Below are 26,363 nucleotides of genomic sequence, written 5' to 3'. Positions count from 1 at the left end.
AAAGAAATTAGAGAAAAGATACCCTTCACAATAGTCACAAAAACTATGAAATACCTTGGTATGAACCTAACTAAGCAAGTGAAAGATCTGTATGACAAGAATCAAAATCTCTGAAGAAGGAAATTAAAGATCTCGGAAAATGGAAAGATCTCCCATGCTCTTGTATTTGAAGGATCAACATTATAAAAATGGCCATCTTAACCAAAGCAATCTACAGGTTCAATGCAATCCTCAACAAAATTCTAACTCAATTCTTCATAGAGTTGGAAAGAAAAATTTATAAATTCATCTGGAATAATAAAAAAAACCTAGAATATCAACAAGAAAACTTCTTCGGGAATCACCATCCCTGACCTTAAGCTATACTACAAAGCAATTGTGTTTAAAACCACATGGTACTGATACAGAGACAGGCAGGTAGATCAATGGAACAGAATAGAAGATCCAGAAATGAACTCTCACACATATTGTCACTTGATTTTTGACAAAGGAGCTGAAAACATTCAATGGAAAAAGGACACCATCTTCAACAAATGGTGTTGGCTCACCTGACAGTCAGCATGTAGAAGAATGAATATAGATCCTTTCTTATCTCTTGTACAAAGCTCAAGTGCAGGTGGATCAAAGATTGCCACATAAAACCAGGTACAATGAAACTATAAGAAGAGCAAGTGGGAGGAAACTTAGAACACATAAGCACAGGGTAATTTTTCTGAACAGAACACCAGTGGGTTATGCTCTAAGATCAAGAATTGATAAATGGAACTTCATGAGACTGCAAAGTTTCTGTAAGGCTAAGGACACTGTCAAGAAAACAAAACAGCAACCAACAGACTGGGAAAGGATCTTACCAATCGACATTTGATAGAAGTCTAATATCTAATATATACAAAGAATTCAAGAAGATAAACTACAGAGAATCAAACAATCCTATTAAAAAATCGGTACAGAGCTAAACAAAGAATTATCAACTGAGGAATATTGAATGGTTGAGAAGCACCTAAAGAAATGCTCAACATCCCTAGTCATCAGGTAAATGCAGATCAAAACAACCCTGAGATTCCACCTCACACAAGTCAGAATGGCTGAGATCAAAAACTCAGATGACAGCAGATACTGGCATGGATTTAGAGGGAGAGAAACACTTCTCCATTGTTGGTGGGGTTGTAAGTTGGTACAATCACTCTGGAAATCAGTCTGGCAGTTCCTTAGGAAATTAGACATTGTCCTACCTTAAGACCCAGTTATTCTACTTCTGGGCATATAACCCAAAGACGCTCCAACAAATTATAAGGACACATGCTCCACCATGTTCATAGTAGCCCTATTTATCATAGCCAGAAGCTGGGAAGAACCCAGATGTCCTTCAGTAGATGAATGAAAACTGAAATTGTGGTACATTTACACAACGGAGTACTATTCAGCTATTAGAAAAAATGAATTTATGAAATTAATAGTCAAATGGATGTATCTACAGAATATCATCATGAGTGAGATAACCCAGTTACAGAAGAACAAACACAATATGCAGTCACTGATAATTGGATACTAACCCCAGAAAGCTCTAAATATCCAAGAAACAGCTCACGGACCATATGAAGCTCAAAGAAAAAGTAATGCCAAAATGTGGAAGCCTCAGTCTTTCTTAGAAAAAAGAGTAAGTGCATAGCACCCTCTCACAGTGTGATACAAGTAGACCTTAAATCACTAATAATTCAAGAGTTAAGAAGTCAGTCTTTTGCACTTTTTAGTATTTAAAAATCATTATGTTTAGTTTTTACACATCAAGAAAACTATTACTTTTTCCATGTATGTTTTATTTTATATTTAGTTTATGCTCATTGTAACTAGTAAGATTTCAATGCATACTATCAAGTTTTTTAAAAAAAAATCAAGTACTGACAAAAACATATTTATATGGTTTTATGTAAAAATGCTTTTAAAAATCTGTATAATTATCTTTGTTTTTTAAAATAAATTTGTTGAATTAAAAATTGTCATAATGAAATCTATAATTTTGGTACTAGACTAACTTACTATGTTAAGTTTACAAAATTAATTTAAAAGAAAAGTCAATTAATTTAGCTCTCCTTATTTTTATTTAAACATACAAAAGTCTCCCTAGAGTATAATTCCATATAGATAACTAAAGCTTTAAGAATTTGACCCTCAAATAGAAAAAGTTAACATTGCTCTATTTACTAATTAGCATTTAATAATGAAATTTGTGTATGAGAGAACAAAGAGATATAAATGTTAATGCAGAAAAAATGCCACACAGTAGTACAGGATGTTTATGTGTTTCTTGGCTATATATGAATAACTGAGAGAAGTTTTCTATGACATCTTTTTTCCAGAGTTCCAACGTATTTCCTCTTGGAGGAAATTTTTCTGTAATTTAGTAAAAAAAAAATTAATTACCTTAACAACCAGTTAACAAAAAATACTTTCCCCAACTCCCCAAAAGACATGTAACCTGGTAAAATAGGGAAATCTCTAGTGCCTACAAGTAGCTAGTTCTAGCATGATGGCCTTTAAGTAGGAATTTATAGAAACAGGAGCCAAATACATGTTCATATACCCTCTCCTTCTACAGACGAAGAAGATAAAGACGTGTGATCCTGCAGACCTGCACAGGGACTGGTCGCAGAGACTACAAGCCCAGTTTCCCTACAGCCAGAAGACAGTGGACAAGACATCGTGTCACTTGTCTAAGCCACAGTGTCCTGGCCTTTTCTATAAGAAAGAAATATTCAAACTCTTTATGTTCTCAATTAAGCTGATCCCAAATTCAGAAAAAAAGGTGTGGAATTCTTATAATTTTGATAGCTACCCTTTCCAAATCTCTGCTCTCTACACTTATAAGGAAAAGAAAGGCTGTTTCTCTTCACCTGAAAGTCCATGGTACTCACAATCTTGTTAGCAAGAGTTTAGTAGAGCTATGAGATAAAACATACTTAAGGAAGTAGAAGTTAAAACCTCTGGCATATAGATCAAAGTTGTACAATAAATATGACATGGAGAACATTTTAGAAAAATCATATCTAGAATTATAGCCTACTTTAAAGAAATATACTATACTAGTACCATATGCCTATTATAATAAATTTGCTAGTAACTCAGTAACATAAAAGGTAGAAACTCAGTCTCCCCCAGTTCTTCTGGCCACGATGCAAAAACCAAGAAGTTGCTGAGGCTACTATTTTTCAAATCTATTTTGAAAACAAAAAACAAACAACTCTAAAGCAAAAGCAGAACTATCCTTCTCTCTTTCAAGTTCCAAAAGCTGCCAGTGACCTTTTGCCCATACCAGACTTGTCACTAGAGTCCAATGGTTCCTCATCACATCTGCAATCTCCTATTCTCCCTGGGACAGTGTTTTGGAGTTCAATGGTTCCTCTTCACATCTGCAATCTCCTATTCTCCCTGGGACAGTGTTCTAGAGTGCAATGGCTCCTCTTCACATCTGCAATCTCCTATTCTCCCTGGGACAGTGTTTCTAGCTCAGCTTTTGCTGCTTTCCCCAACCCATGGTTCTCAAGTTAACTTTAACTAGAGAGATCTTTCATTGTTATTATTGTTGTTGCTTTTGTTTTTCTTAATAACTTTACAAGTATTAGTTTGTATCTTTCAGTTACTATTACTCACCTACAGAAAACAATTTAGAGTGTTATTTTTTCCTGGGTGAAAAACTTTGTTTCCAGAATTATAGTGACATTCAACACAAAACTAAATTAGTGTAAACACAAAGAAAATGCTTCTAAGTTGTAGGTGGAATGTGGGCATAGGGAACGAAAACCTCCACACTGCGAACATATTTGCTGCTTTCTCAAAAAGAACAATTTATATGATTTCTATAAGCTGCACCGTCTGGGGAAGGTTTACTTGCAACAATACTAGGTCCAGAGGCTGATCTAACGTTGTTAGGACTCAGCTTTTCTCCATTGCTCTGTGTTGACTCTATTCTAGAATCCCAGGTTGTATTCTCTGCTACCTCCAGGCTTATTTTACCCTCTTGTCTGTTGGAGATTTATCGTTCAATCCATCACTCTGAACAGAATAGCGAGTTACTGGGTGCACCTGAATATCACCTGTGGATCTCATGTGCATGAATGCAAAGTGGAGGAATGTTTGCTATGTGGTTAAAATGACTAAAGGATCCTTGGAAATCTAAACAATATATATGTTCACTAAAGATGGCTGTCACTACAAATAAGAAACCATATTTAAGAAGCTACAATTTTACTTCCTCAGAAGAGCAGATATAACCCCCTGTAAAACACTTGGCATGCTCTTAATTCTTCCCACATGTAAAAAACTTGAAGCAAGAGTAATCAGACAACTTCAAAGTCACTCCATTCTGGAATTTTCTCAGCTAGTAATGTTATAATTACTAGAAAAAAAGATGTTTTTTTTTTTATTATTATAAATCTTTTATATTTTATTATTTTAAATCTTTTTTAAAAAATTATTTAAATATTTTATTATTATAAATCTTTTTGATTATTTCTAAATTCTTAAAATAATATTCATGTTTAAGATCATGTATCAAAGGTTTTTCACATGAAAACCCTATTACAGCAAAAACAAAGACCCCCCCCCATTTATTCAGAGTACTTGCCCCACATTCATCTGTTTCAAAGATACAGTGTGAAAGGAGGAAGAGAACAGATATGCAGGCCGATGACCCAGCCATGTGCCAGGGAGGTTTGTAATCTTGTCTTCTCAGGAACACAAAGTTGGGGGGAAAGTAAGATCTGTAACAAGAAGTGAGAAGAAACAACAAACCAAACTGAGATAAAAAAGAAAAGACACATTCTCTGTGTGACCATTCCTGAGGGTAGCCCCTGTTCACCTCTTCATTAGAAAGTCAGCCTCTGTGCACAAAGAAATAGTTTCAAATCTGAAAGTTTTAAATATCAAATTACTTCATGATGCTAAAGTCAATATATTTCCCACTTCACTGAAACAATTTTTTAAAATATATTTTAGTTTCTTCTTTTCTTAGAAATTGTCAAGGATCCCAGAGTTAAATTCTTCCAAATAATTTTGTAAAAGTTTTAAAAGACAGTTTAAACACATTTGCTACCATTACATGTGCTCTAAAAATCATTAAAACATATACTAGAATAGTTTATAAACATCATTGATCAAAACACTGTTTGATAAGTTGCATCTGTGGCCAAAGAAATAAGCACAAAACAGACATTTTTCCTTAGAGATTTCTCTATTGCTTCCTTCATTTCCAACACTTAATGATACCTTAGGGACTCATTACCAAAATGCATATTCCTTCACTGTGTATGTAAAGGAAATGATCTGTGATGTGATAACCAAAGAAGCAAACATGCTTACACATCTCTACCTGTTTACAACTGCCCACACAGACAAACCCCAAAACTAAATTCTCTGCTTCCCCATCTCTCTTCTCTCTCTTTACACACATACACACACACACACACACACACACACACACACTTCCTTTTAGACTAGTTAAAAACCTGTTATCTATTTTAAATATATATATATATACATATATATATATATATTATTGTAATATTATTGTATGTAAATATTAAATCTCACCAAGTTCAATTAAAATTGTAGCTAACCCAAAAGTAAAACTCTATGCCTTTATTCCCAAAGAAAAACATTAAGACCTTTACATTATATGCTTTATGATGACTATAGAGAGTCATTTAATATGTACTACAAAACTAACTTCTCTTTGTGATTTCTCATATAATCTCTAATTTCTGAAATTCATTAATTTGATAAATTCTAATTTATAATAATTCAGAGTCATAGGTTGTTGGAAGAATGACAATTGGAATTAGTTAATCAGTACCATAATATCTATAAACTTGGAGAGAAATGGAGTTCATATTTTTCCTTATTTTACTCTATTAAGAAAAATGTCAAGTATAAAGGAACATATTTGCTAAAGCTATTTGATATGATAATTGTCATAGAATTTTAAAAAGTTGATATCTTTGGATCAAATTCGAGGAAATGTTTAGCATGTTCTCACATAGATAGATCAATACTCCATTTTCAGGAGAAAATGTAACCAAATTAGTCAGGCTGAGTCAAGTACTAGTAGGATAACAGATTCTCTTTCTAATCTCACAAACTCTAACCGAGTCTGAAATTAGTATCACTGATACTTTAGATTACATTTCCAGATACCCCAAAGTGAATATCAGAAATATGTTTAAGAAATGGATCCAAAGTACAACCTAATGTATGATTTTTGAGATAAGAACCTTGACAAATGACTCCTAATTTTAATTCACACATCAGTTCACCGATCAGTGCTTGCTGGCAGGGCAAATACAAAGGCTGTTAGTCAAATAGCTCTGACTTCCACAGAGTCTATAGAGATATTTCCCTGGAGGAACTCTGTGGTTCTACTCTCACAGATGCTTCACTTCTTCATCATATATCATACTCCTAACCTTGTGTGTACAAATTAACCAAAGGAAAATACATCCCCAAAGAGACTATGGCTGTAATGAGTTAGTGACTTGTCTTCTCTACCAGACCCTCACAACTCATTTTGTCACTCTTAATGTTTCATCCCCATCTCCACAGATCCATATCTTTCATCCTTCCTCAAACCAGGCCAAACTATTATACATCAAATACCTCAAGACTTTTTCTGAAGTAAGTTGCTATGTCACTATATTCTCCATAATGTCCCTTGTCTTTCTTTCTAACATTTTGTATCTTAAGGTCACAGCTTTCCTGCAGCTCTTGTTCATTTTTTCCGTCCTCCACTCACACTCTATTGCTGTGTAAAGTCATTCTCCTCATAGTAACTAACCAATCTTTTTCCTTTCCTCTGAAAATAAAAATTAACACAGGCAATTCATTTCTGCACTCTACCAAGAAGGGTGCCAGACTGACTTCGCTCCCAGTTTCTCTAAATTATTACTTCTGACCCAATCCCATCTTCAAGTGAAGAGCTCATATTGACATTCAGTTTAAAAACTAGATGCAACACTATATGTCAGTCTGCATACATCAATGCCAAACCCTGGTCTCTCTCCTAGAAAACTGGTCACCTATTTCTGACCCTGTCTACGGCATTGTTTCTCCCTGGTAGAGGATGAACATGAGTGAGTACACTGTCTTGACAATTCTCTCAGTTCCTCATGTTTTTACTCTGGTTTGTTGTTTGTTTTTTTTTTCACGATGCTACAAATTCCTGAGATCAAATCTTAAATTTTCATATATATATATATGAAATCTTCTCAGGGTCTATAACTGTAAGAACCTCTATATTTTTGCTGTTTAAGAAATAAACACAAAAGTTAGATACTTATTTCACAAAATCAAATTTGAATGTAGCTGTAAACAAAATATATTTTGAATATTGTCACACTATTTTTTGTGGTACTATAACGAAATGAATGCACCAAAGGAAAAGACCATCTGACATCATGACACTGATGTTTAAAAGCCTCCTTGTACCTACCATATTCAAATCCTGACTCTTGCGTTTTCCCCATTACAGCAGGCCTGCACAGGACCCTGGGGGCCTAACCTAATCCAGACTTGACCTGAAAGCTCCTTCATGGTAATAAAAGATACCATGTAAACATCTAAAGTAGGAGGCAACTCATAGTCCTGTTTGTCACGATGCCTATGAACTACAACAATGACCAGCATGGCACACTAACTCTAAGTGTGTAATGGTGACACACAGACCTTGGCAGTAACCAGCATCACTCTAATTGACAACCAGCCAACAGGCTACGCTCCAGCACACAGTAAGGGCCGGGCCTCTATCAGAGGGACTCGGGATCTGCTCGGAAAGGCTGAGCTTGCAGAGTAGAACCAAAGGTTCTTTTCTACCTGGACCAGCAGAGAACCTGGGACACAGACATGGTGAGGTTGTGCTGTGAGAAGCCAGAGCACAGAGAGTGCTTGGAGATGCTTGTAGAAAATGTTTCTTTCCAGCCCCCAGTAAGGCCCAGGTGTTTGTCAGAAGGAACCAGGGTCTGCCCAGGAAAGGCAGTAGCTAAAGATCAGCTCCACAGGTCCTCTTACACCTGAACCATAAGTGAGCCTGGCACATAGGCCCAGGGAGAGCACACTGCGAGTTCTCAGAGAACAGAGAGTACTGTGCTGTCTGGAAAAAGGTCTGTTTTGGCCTAAAGAAAAAGGCAGGTCCCTGCCAGTAGGAATGAGGACCTGTGGGCAGAGGGCTGAGCTCCCAGAACAGCCTCACAAGAGCTCCCACACCTGATCCCACAAAGTCAGAGCTGAGTCAGTGCCACCAGAACTCACTGCTTGCCTATAAAAAGCCGAACACTCAGAGTAATTTTCTTCCTGAGCCCATGGGCCCTTAGATCCACCAGAGATACAAGCACCAGTCACTGACAAGAACAAATATAATCACAGATAACAAGATGTCAAGAGGAAAATGAAATAACTTAAGCAATGAAAACCAAGACAAGCTGGCAAAATCAGAACCCAGCTCTCCCACCACAGCAAGTATTAAATTGTCAAACATTCCAGAAAAAGAATATTCAGACATGAAGTCATACTTCATGATGATGATGGAGGTCTGGGAGAAGCACATGAGTAACTCCCATAAACAATCACAGGAAGACACAATAAACAAATAGAAGCTCTTATAGAGGAAACACAAAAATCACTCAAAAAACTAAAGGAAAACAGAAACAAACAGGTGAAGGAATTAAAAATGAAAATCGACACAATGAAGGAAACATGAAAGGAGACAAACCTGGAAAGAGAAAACCTAAAAGAGAAATCAGGAATCACAGATGCAAGTATCAACAACAGACTACAAGAGATGGAAGAGAGAATTTCTGGGGCCAAAGACAATATAAAAAAACATAGACAAAACAATCAGAGAAGATGCAAAAACAAAAACCTCCTAACCCAAAATTTCGAGGAGATCCAGGACACAATGAGAAGACCAAACCTAAGGATAATAGGAATAGAAGAAGACGAGGAATATCAACTAAAAGGCACAGTAAATATTTTCACCAAAATTGTAGAAGAAAACTTCCCTACCCTTAAGAATGAGATGACCATGAGCACAAAAGAAGCCTACAAATGCCAAATAAATTGGATCTGAAAAAAAAATACAGTTTCAAACATATAATAATCAAAACACCAAAGTTCAGAACAATGAAAGAATACTAAAAGCAGTAAGAGAAAAAAACATGTAACATATAACAGCAGACCAATCAGAATTACACCCGTCTTCTCAATAGAGACTATGAAAGCTACAAGATCCTGGACAGACATCATACAGACACTAAGAGAACACAAAGGTCAGCCCAGGTTACCATATCCAGTAAAATTCTCAATCACCATAGATGGAGAGACAAAGATATTTCAGGACAAAACCAAAATTACACAATATCTGAACACAAATCCAAACCTACAAAGAATAATAGTTGGAAAACCTAATACAAGGAGGTAAACTAAAACCTAGAAAAAGTAATAAAATAACTAAGCAAGAAAAACAAAAGACGAAAGACACACAACATAATTGTACCTCTAACAGCAAAAAATAGCAGGAAACAACAATCACTTTTCCTTAATATCTATTAACATAAATAGACTCAATTCCCCAATAAAGAGACATAGACCATCAGACTAGATATATAAACAGAATCTGCTGCATACAGGAAACTCATTTCAGAGACAAAAACAGACACTACCTCAGAGTGAAAGGCTGGGAAAAAAACATTCCAAGCAAACAGCTCCAAGAAAAAAGCGGGAGTAGACAATCTAATATCGAATAAAGTTGATTTTCAAACAAAAATTATCAAAAAAGATAAGGAAAGACACTTTTTATTCATTACAGGAAAAATTTATCAGGATGAAGTCTCAATCTTTAACATACATGCTCCAAATAAGAAAGCACCCATATTCATAAAAGAAACCCCACTAAAGCTCAAACATACATTGTACCACACATAATAATAGTGGGAGACTTCAACACCCCACTCTCGTCAATGGACAGATCATGGAAGCAGAAACTGAACAGAGACATAGTGAAGCTAGCAGAGGTTATGAACCAATTGGAATTAACAGACATCTACAATAAATTTCATCCTAAAACAAAAGAATGCACCTTCCTCTCAGTACCTTATGGCACCTTTTCCAAAACTGACAATAGAGTTGGTCACAAAACAAACTTCAATATATTTAAGAAGATTGATATACTCCCATACATCCTATCAGATCACCATTGCCTAAGGCTGGTCTTTAATAACAACATATACAACAAAAATCCCACATACACATGGAAGCTAAACAATGCTCTACTCAATGATAGCATGATCAAAGAAGAAATAAAAAAAATGAAATTAAGGATTTTCTAGAATTTAATGAAAATGAAAGCACAAACTACCCAAATCTATGGGGTGTAATGAAAACAGTACTAAGAAAAAAACTTATACCTCTGAGTGCCTACAAAAAGAAACTATAGAGAGCATAAACTAACAACCTGACAGCATAGTTGAAAGCTCTAGAAGAAAAAGAAGCAGATGCACCCAACAGAAGTAGATGGCAGAAAATGATCAAACACAGAGCAGAAAATAACCAAGTAGGAGTAAAAGAAAAATACAAAGAATCAACAAAACCAGGAACTGGTTGTTTGAGAAAATTAACAAGTTCGTAAAACCTTAGATAGACTAACTAGAGGGCAGAGAGAGAGAGAGAGTTTTCAAATTAACAAAATCAGAAATGAAAGGGGAGACATAACAACTGAAACTGAGTAGATTGAAGAAATCATTAGATCCTATAACAAAAGCCTATACTCAATGAAACTGGAAAATCTGGAGGAACTGGATAAATTTTTAGACAGATACCAGATACCAAAGTTAAATCAGGACCAGAAAAACCAGCTATTCAATCCCATAACACCTAAATAAATAGAAGCAGTCATCAAAAGACTCCCAACCAAAAAAAAGCCCAGGACCAGATGGGTTCAGTACAGAATTCTATCAGACATTTATTAACAACCCAATACTCTCCAACAAATACCACAAAATAGAGTCCAATGGAACACTGCCCAACTCATTCTTCAAAGCCACAATAACTCTCATTCTTAATCCACACAAAGACCCTCCAAGGACAGAGAACTTCAGACCAATCTCTCTTATGAACATTGATAGAAAAATACTCAAAAAAAAATTCTTGTAAAACGAATGCAAAAACACATCGAAACGATCATTCACCACGATCAAGTAGGCTTCATCTCAGGGATGCAGGAATAGTTTAGTACATGGAAATCCACCATATAAACAAACTCAAAAAAAAAAAAAAAAAAACTATATGGTCTTCTCACTAGATGCTGAGGAAGCATTTGACAAAATTCAACACCCCTTCATGTTAAATGTATTGGAAAGAGCAGAAATCTAAGGCCAATACCTAAATATAATAAAAGCAATAAACATCAATCCAATAGGCAGCATCAAACTAAATGGTGAGAAACTTGAAGCAATCCTACTAAAATCAGGCACAAGACAAGGCTTCTCACTCTCCCCATACCTATTCAACATAGTACTAGAAGTTCTTGCCAGTGCAATTAGACAGAAAAAGGAAATCAAAGGGATACAAATCAGAAAGGAAGAAGTAAAAATAACACTATTTGCAGATGACATCATAGTATACTTAAGTGACCCCAAAAATTCCACCAGAGAACTTTATAGCTTATAACCAACTTCAGCAAAGTGGCTGGATATAAAATGAACTCAAACTCAAACTCCTCTACTCAAAGGAGAAACATGCTGAGAAAAAAATTAGGGAAAAGATACCCTTCACAACAGTCACAAACTGTATGAAATACCTTGGTGTGACCCTAACTAAGCAAGTGAAGGGCCTGTATGACAAGAACTTCATATCTCTGAAGAAGGAAATTGAAGATCTCAGAAGTTGGAAAGGTCTTCCATGCTGATGGGTTGGAAGGATCAACATTGTAAAAATGACCATCTTACCAAAGCAATCTACAGATTCAGTGCAATCCCCACCAAAATTCCAACTCAAATCTTCATAGAGTTGGAAAGAGCAATTTTCAAATTCATCTGAAATAACAAAAAAAAAAACCTAGAATATCAAAATCTATTATCAACAACAAGAAAACTTCCCTGACCTCAAGCTATACTACAAAGCAATTGTGTTTAAAACCGCATGGTACTGGTACAGAGATAGGCAGGTAGATCAATGAAACAAAATAGAAGATCCAGAAATGAACTCTCACACATGTTGTCACTTGATTTTTGACAAAGGGGCTGAAAACCTTTAATGGAAAAAGAACAGCCTCTTCAACAAATGGTGTTGGTTCAGCTGGCAGTCAGCATGCAGAAGAATGAAAATAGACCCTTTCTTATCTCCTTGTAAAATGCTCGAGTGCAAGTGGATCAAAGTTCTTTACATAAAATTAGGTACACTGAAACTATTAGGAGAGATAGTGGGGAAAACCTTAGAACACATAGGCACAGGGGAAATTTTTCTGAACAGAACACCAATGGCTTGTTCTCTTATATAAAACGTTGATAAATGGGACTTAATGAGATTAGAACTTTTCTGTAAGGCTAAGGGAACTGTCAAGAAAACAAAAAGGCAGCCAACAGATTGGGAAAAGATCTTTACCAATCCCATATCTGATAAAGACCTAATATCCAAGGTATACAAAGAACTCAAGAAGCTAGACACCAGAGAATCAAACAATCCTGTTAAAAAATGAAGTACAGAGCTAAACAAAAAGTTCTCAATTGAGGAATATCAAATTGCTGAAAAGCATCTAAGGAAGTACTGGACATCTTTAGTCATCAGAGAAATGCAAATCAAAACAACCCTGAGATTCTACCTCACACCAGTCAGAATGGCTACAATCAAAAACTCAGATGACAGCAGATGCTGATGAGGATGTGGAGAAAAAGGAACACTTCTCCACTGTTGATGGGGTTGTAAACTGGTACAACCACTCTGGAAATCAGTCTGGTGAGTCCTCAGAAAATTGGAAGTACTACTACCTGAAGACCCAGTTATTCCACTTCTGGGCATTTACCCCAGAGAAGCTTCAACATACAACAAAGACATATGCACCACAATGTTCATAGCAGCCCTATTTATAATAGCCAGAAGCTGGAAAGAACCCAGATGTCCTTTAGTAGATGAATGGATACAGAAATTGTGGTATATTTACAAAATGCAGTACTACTCAGCTATCAGAAACAATGACTTTATGAAATTTCTAGGCAAATGAATGCATCTAGAGAATATCATCCTGAGTGAGGTAATCCCGTCATAAAAGAACAGACATAATATACAGTCACTGATAATTGTATACTAACCCCAGAAAGCCCTGAATACCCATGAAACAACTCACAGATCATAAGAAGCTCAAAATAAAGGCCAAAAAGTGGAAGCCTCGGTCCTTCTTAGAAAAAAAAAAAAAAAAAAAAAAAAACCATAACAACTAGTGAATAGCACACACTCAGCGTGACATACACCTAGACCTTAAAACATTAATAACTCAAGAGCTACGAAGATAGCCTTTTGGCAATTTTTGGTATTTAAAAACCATTATGTTTAATCTATACACACCAATAAAACTTTGACTATTTCCATGTTACATTTTGTTTTATATGTAATTTTTGCTTATGGTAACTAGTAAGATTTCTTTGCTTACTATCAAACTTTTTAAAAACTCAAGCAACAACAAAAATATGTTCATATAGTCATATGCCAAAATATTTTTAAAAATAAAAAAAATAATAAAATTTCAATTTTTTAATTAAAAAAAAAATACCAGCCAACAACAGAGAGGTTGTGTCTGGTATTTGAAATGCTATTCAATTACTCATGGTTAGTGAAGTCTTAGATCTTAGAGAACCTACCACAACCACTTGACTAATAATCATAATCAGCACAATCCTATGTACCTTCTCCATACTTGTCCTTACACCCACAGGTAAGTGTAGTTCTCATACGTCATCAAAAAAACTTTTCTCTACAACAGAAGGAGACCATTACAGAAAACTACAACTAGCAATATGTGAGTTGTAGAGCTCAGTCTCAACCTATCTACAAACAACTCCTGTACCTCTTGGTTAGTGCTCACTGCAGAAGGTACAGAAAGATGGTAAGAGCTAGAGAAACAGAGTATTTGCTGTGAGCCTGTATTTCCATGTAATCTCAGAAGCTACACCTAAAAAGTCTCACCAACATGGCTGCCTGAGCATGAAGGATGATACCAGGAAACATGCTAAAATATGATGAGGAAAGCTCATGAAGTATCAACCCTAGACAAAGAATGACAGGCAACCAAGGAGTGCTGAGAGTGGCAGAAATAGTTTCCCCAGGGAAGAGCACACCAATTGGCCATCCATTATCAAATGGTCAGCCCTGAAAATATGCATTACATAGATGAAGCAGGTTGTATTTATATAATTTACAACATACATGCAGACACTGACATAGACATACACACATGTATGTGCATACACACATATGCATACACACACTTAAACAATAATTTCAAAAGGGGATCATGAATATAAAAGATAATAAGAAAGGGTTCAGATGAGAGTGCTTGGAGTGCGGAAAGGGAAGGAAGAAATTATGTAATTTTATTTAAAATCTCATAATTTTAATTTTAAAAAATGTATGCCCATCTCACTGCATCTGAAGTAAGAGGGAATTTTTACCTTCAACTTCACCATGACAAGAGCTAAAATTTCATTCATGAATGTCTGTTTCCCTCATACCCCTACACCTCATCTCTCAGAAAACATTGACAATTCCAGTGTTAAGAACATTTTAATGCAGTGGTCTTTAGAAATAGGAAATAAGAGAAGGAAATAAAACAAGTATTGTGGGAGGCTAATATAAGAATCTTTCATGAGTCAACCATTATGTAAGGATTATAGTTGCTTAACCATTTGATTGTCACCTCTCTGCTCCAGAGAAGAGAGAAAACATTCCCTGCTAACCTCCTCCATGGCTACCAAATGTCAGAACTAAACCAAGCTCATGTGTATCCTATACCAGGTAGGATTATGGATGGTTGGAAGAGAATCCAGTCACCACAACAGTGTCTGAAATGACAAGAATTGAGAAAATCAAACTTACATCCAAAGTGTTTGACACAACCACATACATACAGTTCTATGCTGAAACCACCTCCTACCTGCTCTGGAGAACTGACTATATATCACATCTCCTGCCCTAAGTGATAACACACTACAGCATTTCCTCCATGGACATCAAGAAATGTTCCAAACCACAGGGCTTTCTTCTCTCCCCACCTCAGAAAATGTTGCTAGCCATTTCCTAATCATTTGCCTATAAAGCCCAGATCAATTCTCTAGCACAATACTGAAGCTATCTATATTAGGTTTGGTTGGTTACTTTAGTTGGCTTAGGTTTTCAATTGTTTTCCACATTGAAAGCCCTTGTGTGTGCGCCCCATTGCCTAGAGCACCCCACTGATAATCCAAACTATCCACGCTCATTTCTTACATCTCACTCTGTCCAGTTTAACTCAGTTTCACTCTCATTCTGCACCTGTGCCTGTGTAGCTGATATTTTTCCACCCGGTGTAATCATGCTATGAGGATATAATTCAGAGACAGTTCTCATCCATATAGTCTCTGAACTGGCCTTTGTCTCTATGCTGAATCTCTGAATAAAATGTTGATAACCAACAGATATTTAAATTCAGATTACCATGTTCACACAAATAAAACAAGTGTTAAGAAAATTTAAAACATATTCTCATGCCTCACAGGAAAACCACAGAATTCTATTGCTATAGTCACCCCGAGCGCTCTCTATTGAGTTCCAGTAGTCACAGAGCACCATCTACACAGAATTGGAGGAATGTATTTCAGATGGGTATGAAAAAAAAAAGATAGTGTCTGGTAAATATCTTCTAGTCTCTTATAGTCTAGCCTTTTGGACACCAAATATCAATGAATTCCTAATTTCTGAAAGAAAAGTACTTTCACTCCACAAAGGAGACAACCTAGAGTTCTCTGAGGCATTATTATACAGGTCTAAATCCAGTCTGCCTGATACCTTAGCATTTCCATCAGATTGAAATGCTGTTCCTGATAGTCTAGTGATGTAAAACCAAGTACATACGGTATCTCCAGCTTGCCCATAAAGCAGGCAGCATGCAATAGAACCGCGGGAGGCCTCCATCAGCAAAAGCAGTAAAAGAAGACACTGCAGTCACTGGTTCACGGAGATACAGAACCTGCTGTGGATTGCTGCAAAGGCTTCTCTAGCCTGGAGGTAGGAAGTTCTTTCTAAGGGTCACTCCCTTCACTGTCCCCTGGATCCAATCTCTGCCTCTCCAGTCAACTCCTGCTGTTATCCTTGCTGGAGGCTATACAGGTGTTCAGTTTACTTCCTGCAGGTTATTTTACTTTTGAACTCCCAACTAAATCTAGAGTCATAGTTTCTTAAGTGAAGGAATTTTCTTTAAAACTTGCTATTTCAAATCTATTTGCTTCTTATTAATTCTACAAAGCAATTACCACATTTGAAGTTTCCTTTTATTCATAGTTCTAAAATATACTTCGTATCTTTAGTCCCTTACTTTACTCTCTCAGTTGTGACTGCTCTGAGATTATCTAATTAATACAATGGGATAGGTTGTGAAAGAGCTGTCTCCCTCCCTCCCTCTCTCCCTCCCTCCCTCTCTCCCTCCCTCCCTCCCTCCCTCCCTCCCTCTCTCTCTCTCCCTCTCTCTCTCTCTCTCTCTCTCTCTCTCTCTCTCTCTCTCTCTCTCTCTCTCTCTCTCTCTCTGTGTGTGTGTGTGTGTGTGTTTTGCTGTAATGCTAATTCTTTTTAGAGATATTGATCAAAGCCAATGACTCAAGCCTTTGATTTCTCATGGAAAACCAAACAGTATTTTTATAAGTTTAACTCTTATTTTTTTATATTAACTTTTAAAGGCAGCCAGAAACACTAACATATTTTGATAATACTATCCCTTAGCATTTTCACCTGGAACTACAACATTCAATAGTACATGACCTACTTATCACTGGTAATGGCTCTACCATTATGCAAGATATGCTTCTGGCTTTTTAAATACTACAAACTTCACTTAATACAAATAGCTTTGTACTGCCTCAAAGTGGAGATCACTGCAGACTCAGAAATTTTCCTCTCTCTTACTCAGTGCTTTGTTGTTGACCAATAGATCACTCTAATACTTGCAGAATCTTTCCTCTTATCTAATTCTTGGGTGCTACTCACTTAATTTGAGCCATCCTGTCACATGCGAAGAATTTTGTTACTAGTCTCAAGCCTACAAAATGTTGCCTGTCACTATCTCTGTGCCTACAAACATTCCAATTTCAACTTTGCTTAATTGCATCTGGATTATTTCTCTACTTTTGGGTTAAAGTTTAATGTTCATCAATATCTAGTGTCATCTGTAAGACTCTCTAATCCTCAGATCACTTGGATGCTCCACACTCATTTTCATTTTACATAGCATCAACTACACATGTCAAGACAGGGTGTTCCTTTTTATTCTGGTATTAACAAGTTGCTATCTTTAAATTTTTACCAAACACTTTAGAGTTCCTGGGAATACATCTCTTACTGACCAATCTGATGCAATACTCTTTTACTGATTTCATAGCAGCAAACTAGCTTCTGTTTTAAAGTAACATTCATACTATATTCTTATGTTTTATAGGCCCTACTTCAGTGAAGGACATACAAATTACATATGTCATGTATGAACTTCTATATGTGAACTAGTATAGTTTTTGGTTCCTTATACCTTGCATGATATGTGGATATTTTTGGACAAAGATATGAATCCCACATTGTAGTAAGTTAATGACCCACACACAAAGAGAATTTTATATCCAGTCTTCAACTACTGCTCTCTTAAGTACCAGATTTTCTTTCCCAACTTTCTAAAAGCTATCTCAATATGCATGCCTACTTAACAGGTCTAAAAATGTACTATTGTTAGCTTTCTCTATTTTTCCCCATCTGGCTAATAGCTCAATTTCCCATGATATGGCTTAAATGTTTGTGTCTCTCCAAAATGTACCTTGGAATCTGGGACCTAATGTGTTACTATGAAGGTATGAGGCTTTTGAAGAGTGAAATCATAAGGGCTTTGTCCTTTTTAATGTGATAAAATAGCATTAATACTCTACAAATCACAGTGCAACATACAGGTTACATGTATGTATGGGATGTGTGTAACAACAGAAATAGACTACAGAATACTCTGAATTATTTTCTAAACTCTGATATTTGATCAGTTTTCTAGTTTACAAACCTTAGCCTCATCATGTCTCCATATTCCTCTTTTAATTTTTTAAAGACTGTTCATTCAGCATACAGGCCTCCAATTCTGAATTCACTGACATATATTTAAAAAAAACAATAGCTTCAGAGTAGTAGTGGCTTCACTGAAAGTGATGCTCTGCCCCCAGGCTCATATAGTTGGTTCCCTGTTGCTGGATCTGTTTGGGAAGGATTAGGCAGTGTGGCCTTGGAGGAATAGGCATTTCACTGGGAATGGGCTTTGAGATCTCAAATCTCAGCACCTTTCTAGTGTCGTTATCTCTGTGTTGCTTATTATAGTTCAGGCTATATGCTCTCAGCTGCTGCTCCAGTGACGTGCCTTTCTAACTTCTGCCATGCTTCTTCATATGATGGTCACAAACCCAGACTTCTGTAACTATATACCCCAAGTTAAAGTTTCCTTGGTTATAGAGCTTTGCCACAGCAATTGAAAAGTAACTAGGACAGGGGTCTTCCTTGGTCAGCTGAATTGAGAATAAAACAATTGATTACTGCAATGCTTTTCTGAAATCTTAATATATTAATGATCAATGAATATCCAACAGGGGAGTATAATATACAGGATGCTTTGGGGAACTTTCTTGTTGTTCTTGTGGTAACTTGAGAGAAAATGGTCCCCATAGGCACAGAGGAAGTGACACTATTAGGAGCTGTGGCTTTGTTTAATGGGGTGTGGCTTTGTTGGAGCAGGTTTGTCAGTTGGGTATCGGCTTTGGAGTCTCACAAGCCTAAGCCAGGTCTCTCCTTATTGCCTGTAGATCCTGTGTAGAACTCACAGCCACCTCTTATTACCATGTCTGCTTCTAGGCCACCATGATGATAACAGACTAAACCTCTGAATTGTAAGCCTGTCCCAATGAAATGGTTTTTCTTTAAAAGAACTATAGTCATGGTGTCTCTTCTCAGCAATATAACACTGACTAAAGAATTGCTATTTGCTTTTTTCTCCTCTTATCTGCTGAAAGCATAGATTCCAAACCTAGGCTGCTTAGGTGCCTCAAAATCTAGTCCCATCTCTCCCCTCAGCTTTGTTTTCTAATAAATATCATGATCTTTCACCCTTCTGGTGATTGAGACATTTTTCTCCCACTATTCAATGTGGCTTCTCTCCGCTCCTAACTCTAAAGAAATGTCTTAAAACCCTATTTCTAGTGAGATCTTTGCTGATAAATGTTTAGTCTGGCCTTTCGTTTGTTACTTGTTAGTGTTCCCATATACTTTGTTTTCCTGCTTGTTCAGCAATTGTCATGCAGTAAGATAAGAAAATACTCCCTGCTTACCTAACATTGATCTATGAGGTTTTTTTAAACTTTTGTTTCCCCAGTTCTGAACACTGTCTGACACAAAAAGAATGATCTTTGCTGAAAGAAAGAACTGTAAGCAGATGAATGACTTAGGAAATATTTTAGAACCACCTAAGCCTTTGACTACTACAATAACTACAAATGTGTTATGTGGTCATTGGTTTAAGCTGTTCCTACGAAAAAAGCAGTATTGACATTGCTTAAATCGAACTGAGGCTTCCCCCTTACTACACTTCTAATAACAAGTACATTTTCATTAATGTTTGCCTGTGGCAAACTCTACAGACTGGAAATTCTGTTTATGGGACTGAGGAAACATCCTTAGAAAGAGGTTGCCTGCCCTAACTGTCACCATCAGTAGAACTTAAGCTATTTGGTAAATGAATATTCTCAAATAATCTGTAATAGAAAGATAAAAACACCACTTATGCAAACACATGATCCAGTTCTGGTTCCTAAGTTCCCCTTCCCTGTTAGGATGCTATTGTCACAGTTTCTGACAGACCAAATGTAGGAAGATACAGGAACCATCCTCCTCAGCCTTCACTGCTGAAGCAAAGTTCTAGGTACCATCTGAACCAGAAAATTTTGCTTCAAGTTCTCAAAAAGCAAATTGTTCCATGCGTTGCTTTTCCAATCTTCTTGCAGCCATTCAAAGCTTACCTTTTGTAAAAAGATCTACAGGGTGGTACTTCTCTTTTATATTCGAAACATATGGCTCCTTGAAGGAAGTTTGCTCTGAGGTCTCAATTAAAGTTGCACATTTGGTAGAATCCCTGGGATGGCTAATGCTTCTGAGTACCAACCGATGCTCTTGAACTACATTAAGGATTTCACTTTTCTTAATCTCAAAAGGTATGAATTTGACAGTTTTCGGTCTTTGGTGTTTATTTTTAAAGACATCTATAGACGTTCCTTGAGCCTTATTCTATAAATAAAACAGAAAATAAAATTTTAGTATTAATTTTTAATATAATTGCATGGTCAAATTTCTAAATTTTATTGAGAGAAAATCATATCATAGCTGACTACATTTCCAAGTGTCTCACTAAGAAGATATTTACTGCAATATGCATGATTCTTAACAATTGAGACCACACTCTAAAGCTTTCCCATGCATGAATGTTATAATCCACTTCAAAAGAAAAATAAATTGTCCAATAGCAGCTTCTATCTTAAAAGAGATATTTTAAAATATAATCACACAAACAACCATCCCTAAAAGCTTACATAGAGGCAACATTATTTTGACTGAACATTTAGGAATATAAGAATATATATGAAAGTATATAGTTTAAAAAACAATGTATGAATTTGAAGGAGAGCAGGGAGAACATGGAAGGATTTCAAGGGAAGGAAGGACAGAAAGAAATTAATTACAATTAAGTTATAATCCCAAAAAATACAGTCTCAGAGTCTATTTTAAAATAATTTTTAAATTTAGTATTTTTAACCATCTCTGAGAACCCTTAACTGCCTATAAAATTTCCAAATGTTTTTCTACTAAGCTGGAAATCACTCAGAAGATATGCACGTATGCTGTCATGAAAACCATACTGATAACAGGATACAATTTTTCAGATGTTTTAAATCACATTAACATTGAGCAGCATATTCAGGGGAAGACTAACACAGCTCTAGTTCTCTGAACTGCAATTGTTCAATGTAATATCCATCCTACAGATGCACAAAGCTTGTTGCAAAAAGCCAAGTTGTCACTTCTAATTGTTGCCAACTCAAGATGTCATTAAGCTTTTGGTGGTATCATTTTTAGTACTTGTCACAATGGCTGCCTAGTCTTCAGGTTTCCCACCTGCTCTGCAAAGCCTTTGTCACAAACTAGGACCCTCGTCGTTGTCACCTTTTACCCTCCCACCCTTCCTAAGACTGCACAACTGCCTGACACACAGCAAATGTCTGTTGAGCAGGCACAATGCTTGTTGCTAGAGATGCTAGAAGACAGCCTGAACAGTCTCCAGGAACTACAGACTGCAACAGAGAGTTTGAATGCAAAGTGACATGGGAAAAGACACACACACACATATTAGGCTGAGGAGACAGGGGAGTTGCATCTCATGGGGAAGTTTCCATTTCTGTTTTGTCTAAACAGAGTTAAGGGGATACTTACTTAAAATGACAAATCCAAGAAAGTGTTAAAACCATTAAATATATCAAATGTTCAAGCCATATATATATATATATAAAATATATATATATAAAATATATATATAAAAAATATAAAATATATATATATATTTATATATATATAAAATCATCAAATTATCTGAATAATATTTTGTGTGTCATCTGAAGCAGTTTTTATATAAGCCACTTGAAGGTGACACTAGTGTCCCTGAGAGCCCTTGTGATTATCATTCAAAGCCCTTTCTCATTTTTTAAAAAACAAATTACATGCTGGAAAGCACTACCTCATTTACTCTCTTGAAATGTTGGGCAATAAGAGATTTTGCTTCTTGCAAAAAATCTTGCTGGGTGGTTTCTAATACAGGGCCTAGAACAGAAACAAAAACACTGTTTTAAATAAAAGTATTTGTTGTTTTGTTGCTGAGACAAGGTCTCAAGCTGGCTAGCAATATGCAATCATCATGCCTTAGGCTCCCAGACACTGCTTCCAATAATTACTTATACTTCCGTATATCAAGGTGGTGAAGCTAGATTAAACTTTGAAGACACTTGTGAATTCTGTGGGGCTCTATTACAAAGGCTTTCTAAATAACATTTACAATTAGATTCAAAAGAAATGAATATAACATCTACTTTTATATAATATTTATTATTTAAAAAGAAAACCCAACATATAGTGGCCAGGATAATGAACTAATAATCTAAAATATTAACTCCCTGAAAAACTTAAGTAAAAACAAACTTGAAATATCTATCAGTTTTGAAAGTTCTTTGATTATCATCTTATAAAAATATTAAAATATATTTTGACATAAAATATTAATTCTTACCCTGTTGACTAAAGCATATGACTATACATTTGAGTGCAATTAACTTATAAATTATTGATAAAGTAGCAATTATAAAATAAAATGCCCCAATAAATCAGTAGGATATACCTGAAAATGAGAAGTTTGTGCATAATGCTCTATTGTGCAATATTAATAGAGCTTACTTTATTTCTATTTTCCTTAATTTCTTAATCTCTTTAACCAAAGCTATATATGAACTCTCCGGTATGTAGAGTGCATATCATTTCATGTATTCTAGTCCAAGAGTGCCTTCTTAAAGATGATTTTTAGAATTAGTTGCTTTGGGTATTAATAAGAATTTCCAGGCTTCTTCCTCTTTACCTGGACTCAATAAGATTTAAAAGTATTACCTATTAAATTTAGCTTCCCAACTGTCCAGGGAGATCCTGTACAACTCTATCTTCTTTTTAAAATTATTTTATTGGATATTCTCTGTATTTACATTTCAAATATTCTCTTCCCCAACTCTCCTCCTCTCTGGCCCTCCACTTGTTTCCATGAAGGCGCTCCCTCTGCCAATCACCCTCTCCACTGTAGCGCCTTGGCATCCCCTACACTGGGAAAATGAGCCTACAGTGGAACAAAGGCCTCTCCTCCCATTGATGCCAAACAATGCCATCCTCTGCTGCATATGCAGCTGGAGCTATGGGTCTCTCCTTGTGTGTTCAGTGGTTGGTGTTTTACTCCATGGGAGTTGTGGAGGGTTCGGTTGGTTGATAATATTATTCTTCCTATGAGGTTGCAAACCCTTAGGTTCTTCAATCCTTTCTCTAGCTTTTTTGTTGGGGTCCCCTTGTTCAGTCCAATAGTTAGCTGCAAACAAGCTCAACTGTATCTATATGACTCTGGCAGAGCTTCTGAGTAGGCATCTATACCTGGCTCCTGCCAGTAAGCACTTCTTGGCATCAGCAGTAGTGCTTGGAATTGGTGGCTGCATATGTGGTAGATCCCCAGATGAGGCGGTCTCTGAATGATCTTTTTTTCAATCCCTGCTCCTCTATTTGTCCCTGTATTTCCTCCCATGAGTATTTTGTTCTTCCTTATAAGGACTGAGGCATTCACATACGTCCTTATTTTTTAAATCTCTTTTTATTAGATACTCTGTATTTACATTTGAGATGTTATCCTTTTACCTCACCCCAGTGCCATCCCCACTCCTCCTCCAGTTGCCTTCACAAAGGTGCACTCCCTTCTGACCCTCCTCTTCACCCCATTGCCTTGTCATTCCCCTACATTGGGAAAACATGCCTTCTCTGGAACAAAAGCCTCTTCTCACATTGATGCCAGACATTGCTATCTTTAGGTACATACACAACTGGATCAAAGGTCTCTCAAAGTGCACACAAAGGTTGGTGTTTTACTCCATGGGAGTTTTGGAGCGTTTGGTGGGTTGATAATGTTATCTTCCCATTAGGTTGCAACCCCTTTCAGCTCCTTAGGTTCTTTCTTTAGCAACCTCATTGGGATCCCCGAGTTCAGACCAACAGTTAGCTGCAAGCATGCTCAGCTGTATCTATATGACTCCAGTCTAGTCCTGAGGGGGCATCTCTGTCTGATTCCTGCCAGTAAATACTTTTTGGGACCAGCTATAGTGCTTGGATTTGGTGACTGCATATGTGGTGCATTCCCAGGTGAGGTGGTTTCTGAATGATCTTTTCTTTAATCCCTGCTCCTCTATTTGACCTTGCATTTCCTCCCATGACAGTTTTCTTCTGTTTTCTAAGAAAGAGGGAGGCATCCCCATTTTGGCTTTTTTTCTTTTTGAGCTTCATAATGTCTGTGAATTGTTTCCTGGGTATTGGGTATTCAGAGCTAGTACCCGCTTATCAGTGAGTGCATACCATGTGTGTTCTTTTGTGAATAGGTTACCTCACTCTTCTCTAGTTCCATCCATTTGCCTACGAATTTCATGAATTCATTGTTTATAATAGGTGGGTAGTACTCCATTGTGTAAATATACCACAATTTCTGTATTTATTCATCTACTGAAGGACATCTGGGTTCTTTCCAGCTTCTGGCTATTACAAATAAGGCTGCTATAAACATGGTGGAACATGTGTCCTTTTTATATGTTGCCGCTTCTTTTGGGTATATGTCCAGGAGTAGAATAGCTGGGTCCAAATTTCTGAGGAATCACAAGACTGATTTCCAGAGTAGTTGTACCAGCTTACAACCCCACCAACAGTGGAGGAGTGTTCCTATTTCTCCACATCCTCTCCAGCATCTGCTGTCATCTGAGTTGTTGATTTTAGCCACTCTGACTGGTGTGAGGTGGAATCTCAGGGGTGTCTTAATTTGCATTTCTCTGATGACTAGGGATGTTGAACATTTCTTTAGGTGCTTCTCCGCCATTCCTCAGTTGAAAATTTTTTGTTTAGCTCTGTACCCCATGTTTAAATAGAATTATTTGATTCTCTGGAGCCTTTTTTTTTTTTTGAGTTCTTTGTATATATTGTATATTAGCCCTCTATCAGATGTAGGATTGGTAAAGATCTTTGTCCAATCTATTTGTTGCTGTTTTGTTTTTTTACAGTCTCCTTAACCTTACAAAAGCTTTTCAATTTCATGAGGTCCCATTTGTTGATTCTTGATCTTGGTATATGCATAAGCCATTGGTGTTCTATTCAGGAAACTTTGTGCTTTGCAAATATATTCAAAGTTTTAAAATCAAGGTTTCCTCTCTCTTCTTTACATCGACTCAAATTTTAAAGAATTTACTCTTCTCAAAATTAAAACATATGAGACACCTTCTCATCACTTGAGTAAATAAAACTAAAAAGTGAGAATGTAGAATGCTGAGGCTCTGAGATACCAGCACAGCCCTACTTAACTGGGAAAATACAGAAACAAAAAATTACAAAAGAAAATTAGCTGCTTGGAAAAGGTATAAAAATTAAAAGTTAAAAATATATTTATTCTAACACTTGGAATTTTACTTCCTACTGTTTACTACAGAAAATGAAAACGTGCACATAAGATTTGCATAAGATTGCTTAAAGTAACTTGCTCATAGTCAAACTGGAAAAGGCTCAGGTGTGTATCAATATGAGAATTGAGAAACAAGCTGCCTTATACTAAGGCAAAGAAACTGCTAGGATCAGAAAAAGAGCCAAACCACTAACATGTACAGCACAGTGACAGGTCTCAAAAGCAGAATCTCAAGTTAAAGTAACCTACACAATAGTACTGCATGGCTCCCTATAAATAAAGTCAGATAGATAGGAACGAGCTGTGGGTTGAAACAAAGCAACACTGAATCTTTTGTTGAGTGATAAGTACCAAAGGAGGGCATGAACCAACACCAAGCAGATAGTATTCTATACGCTAATAGGAACATGGGTTGAACAGGTATTACATCATGAGTGTACCTAAGATTTCTGCATTTCATGGCATGTATATTTTACATTGACCATAATGTGTTTTTCAGTTAAAGCAAAAACTTCCCCTGCATGCCTGCCCCAAACACCACACTGCCATTTACTATCATGGTCATGGGCCACAAGGAGCTATTATAATCAAGTGCAAGGGAAAGGAGCCCAGGAAGACCTTTGAAATCCAGGAAAGACACAAATAGACACAATTCAAAGAACTAGGTTAGGAAAGGGAGCAAGGAAAGTGACTGTCGGAATAAACAACACAGAGTTTGTTCCTAGTAAGTTCACTTGTTCCATCTTGATCCTGAACGTCTCCTTCCCTCCCTGTGATATATGGAAGTGCTATT

General features: G+C 36.4%; 1 protein-coding gene across 1 annotated transcript in view; it reads right to left on the bottom strand.

Moving 5' to 3' along the window:
- IQCM (IQ motif containing M) overlaps positions 1 to 26,363 on the bottom strand; it is a gene marked incomplete at both ends in the record, with an annotated part of 71,482 nt that overhangs the window by 36,119 nt on the left and 9,000 nt on the right. The window contains 2 exons of the mRNA XM_080936630.1: positions 20,310 to 20,574; positions 22,076 to 22,158. Of these exons, the coding sequence (XP_080792756.1) occupies positions 20,310 to 20,574; positions 22,076 to 22,158 (348 nt within the window). The remainder of the gene's footprint in view (positions 1 to 20,309; positions 20,575 to 22,075; positions 22,159 to 26,363) is intronic.

Source organism: Micromys minutus, assembly GCF_963924665.1.
Source record: "Micromys minutus genome assembly, chromosome: 24".
NCBI lineage: Eukaryota > Metazoa > Chordata > Mammalia > Rodentia > Muridae > Micromys > Micromys minutus.
This window is presented reverse-complemented; position numbering and strand designations above follow the sequence as displayed.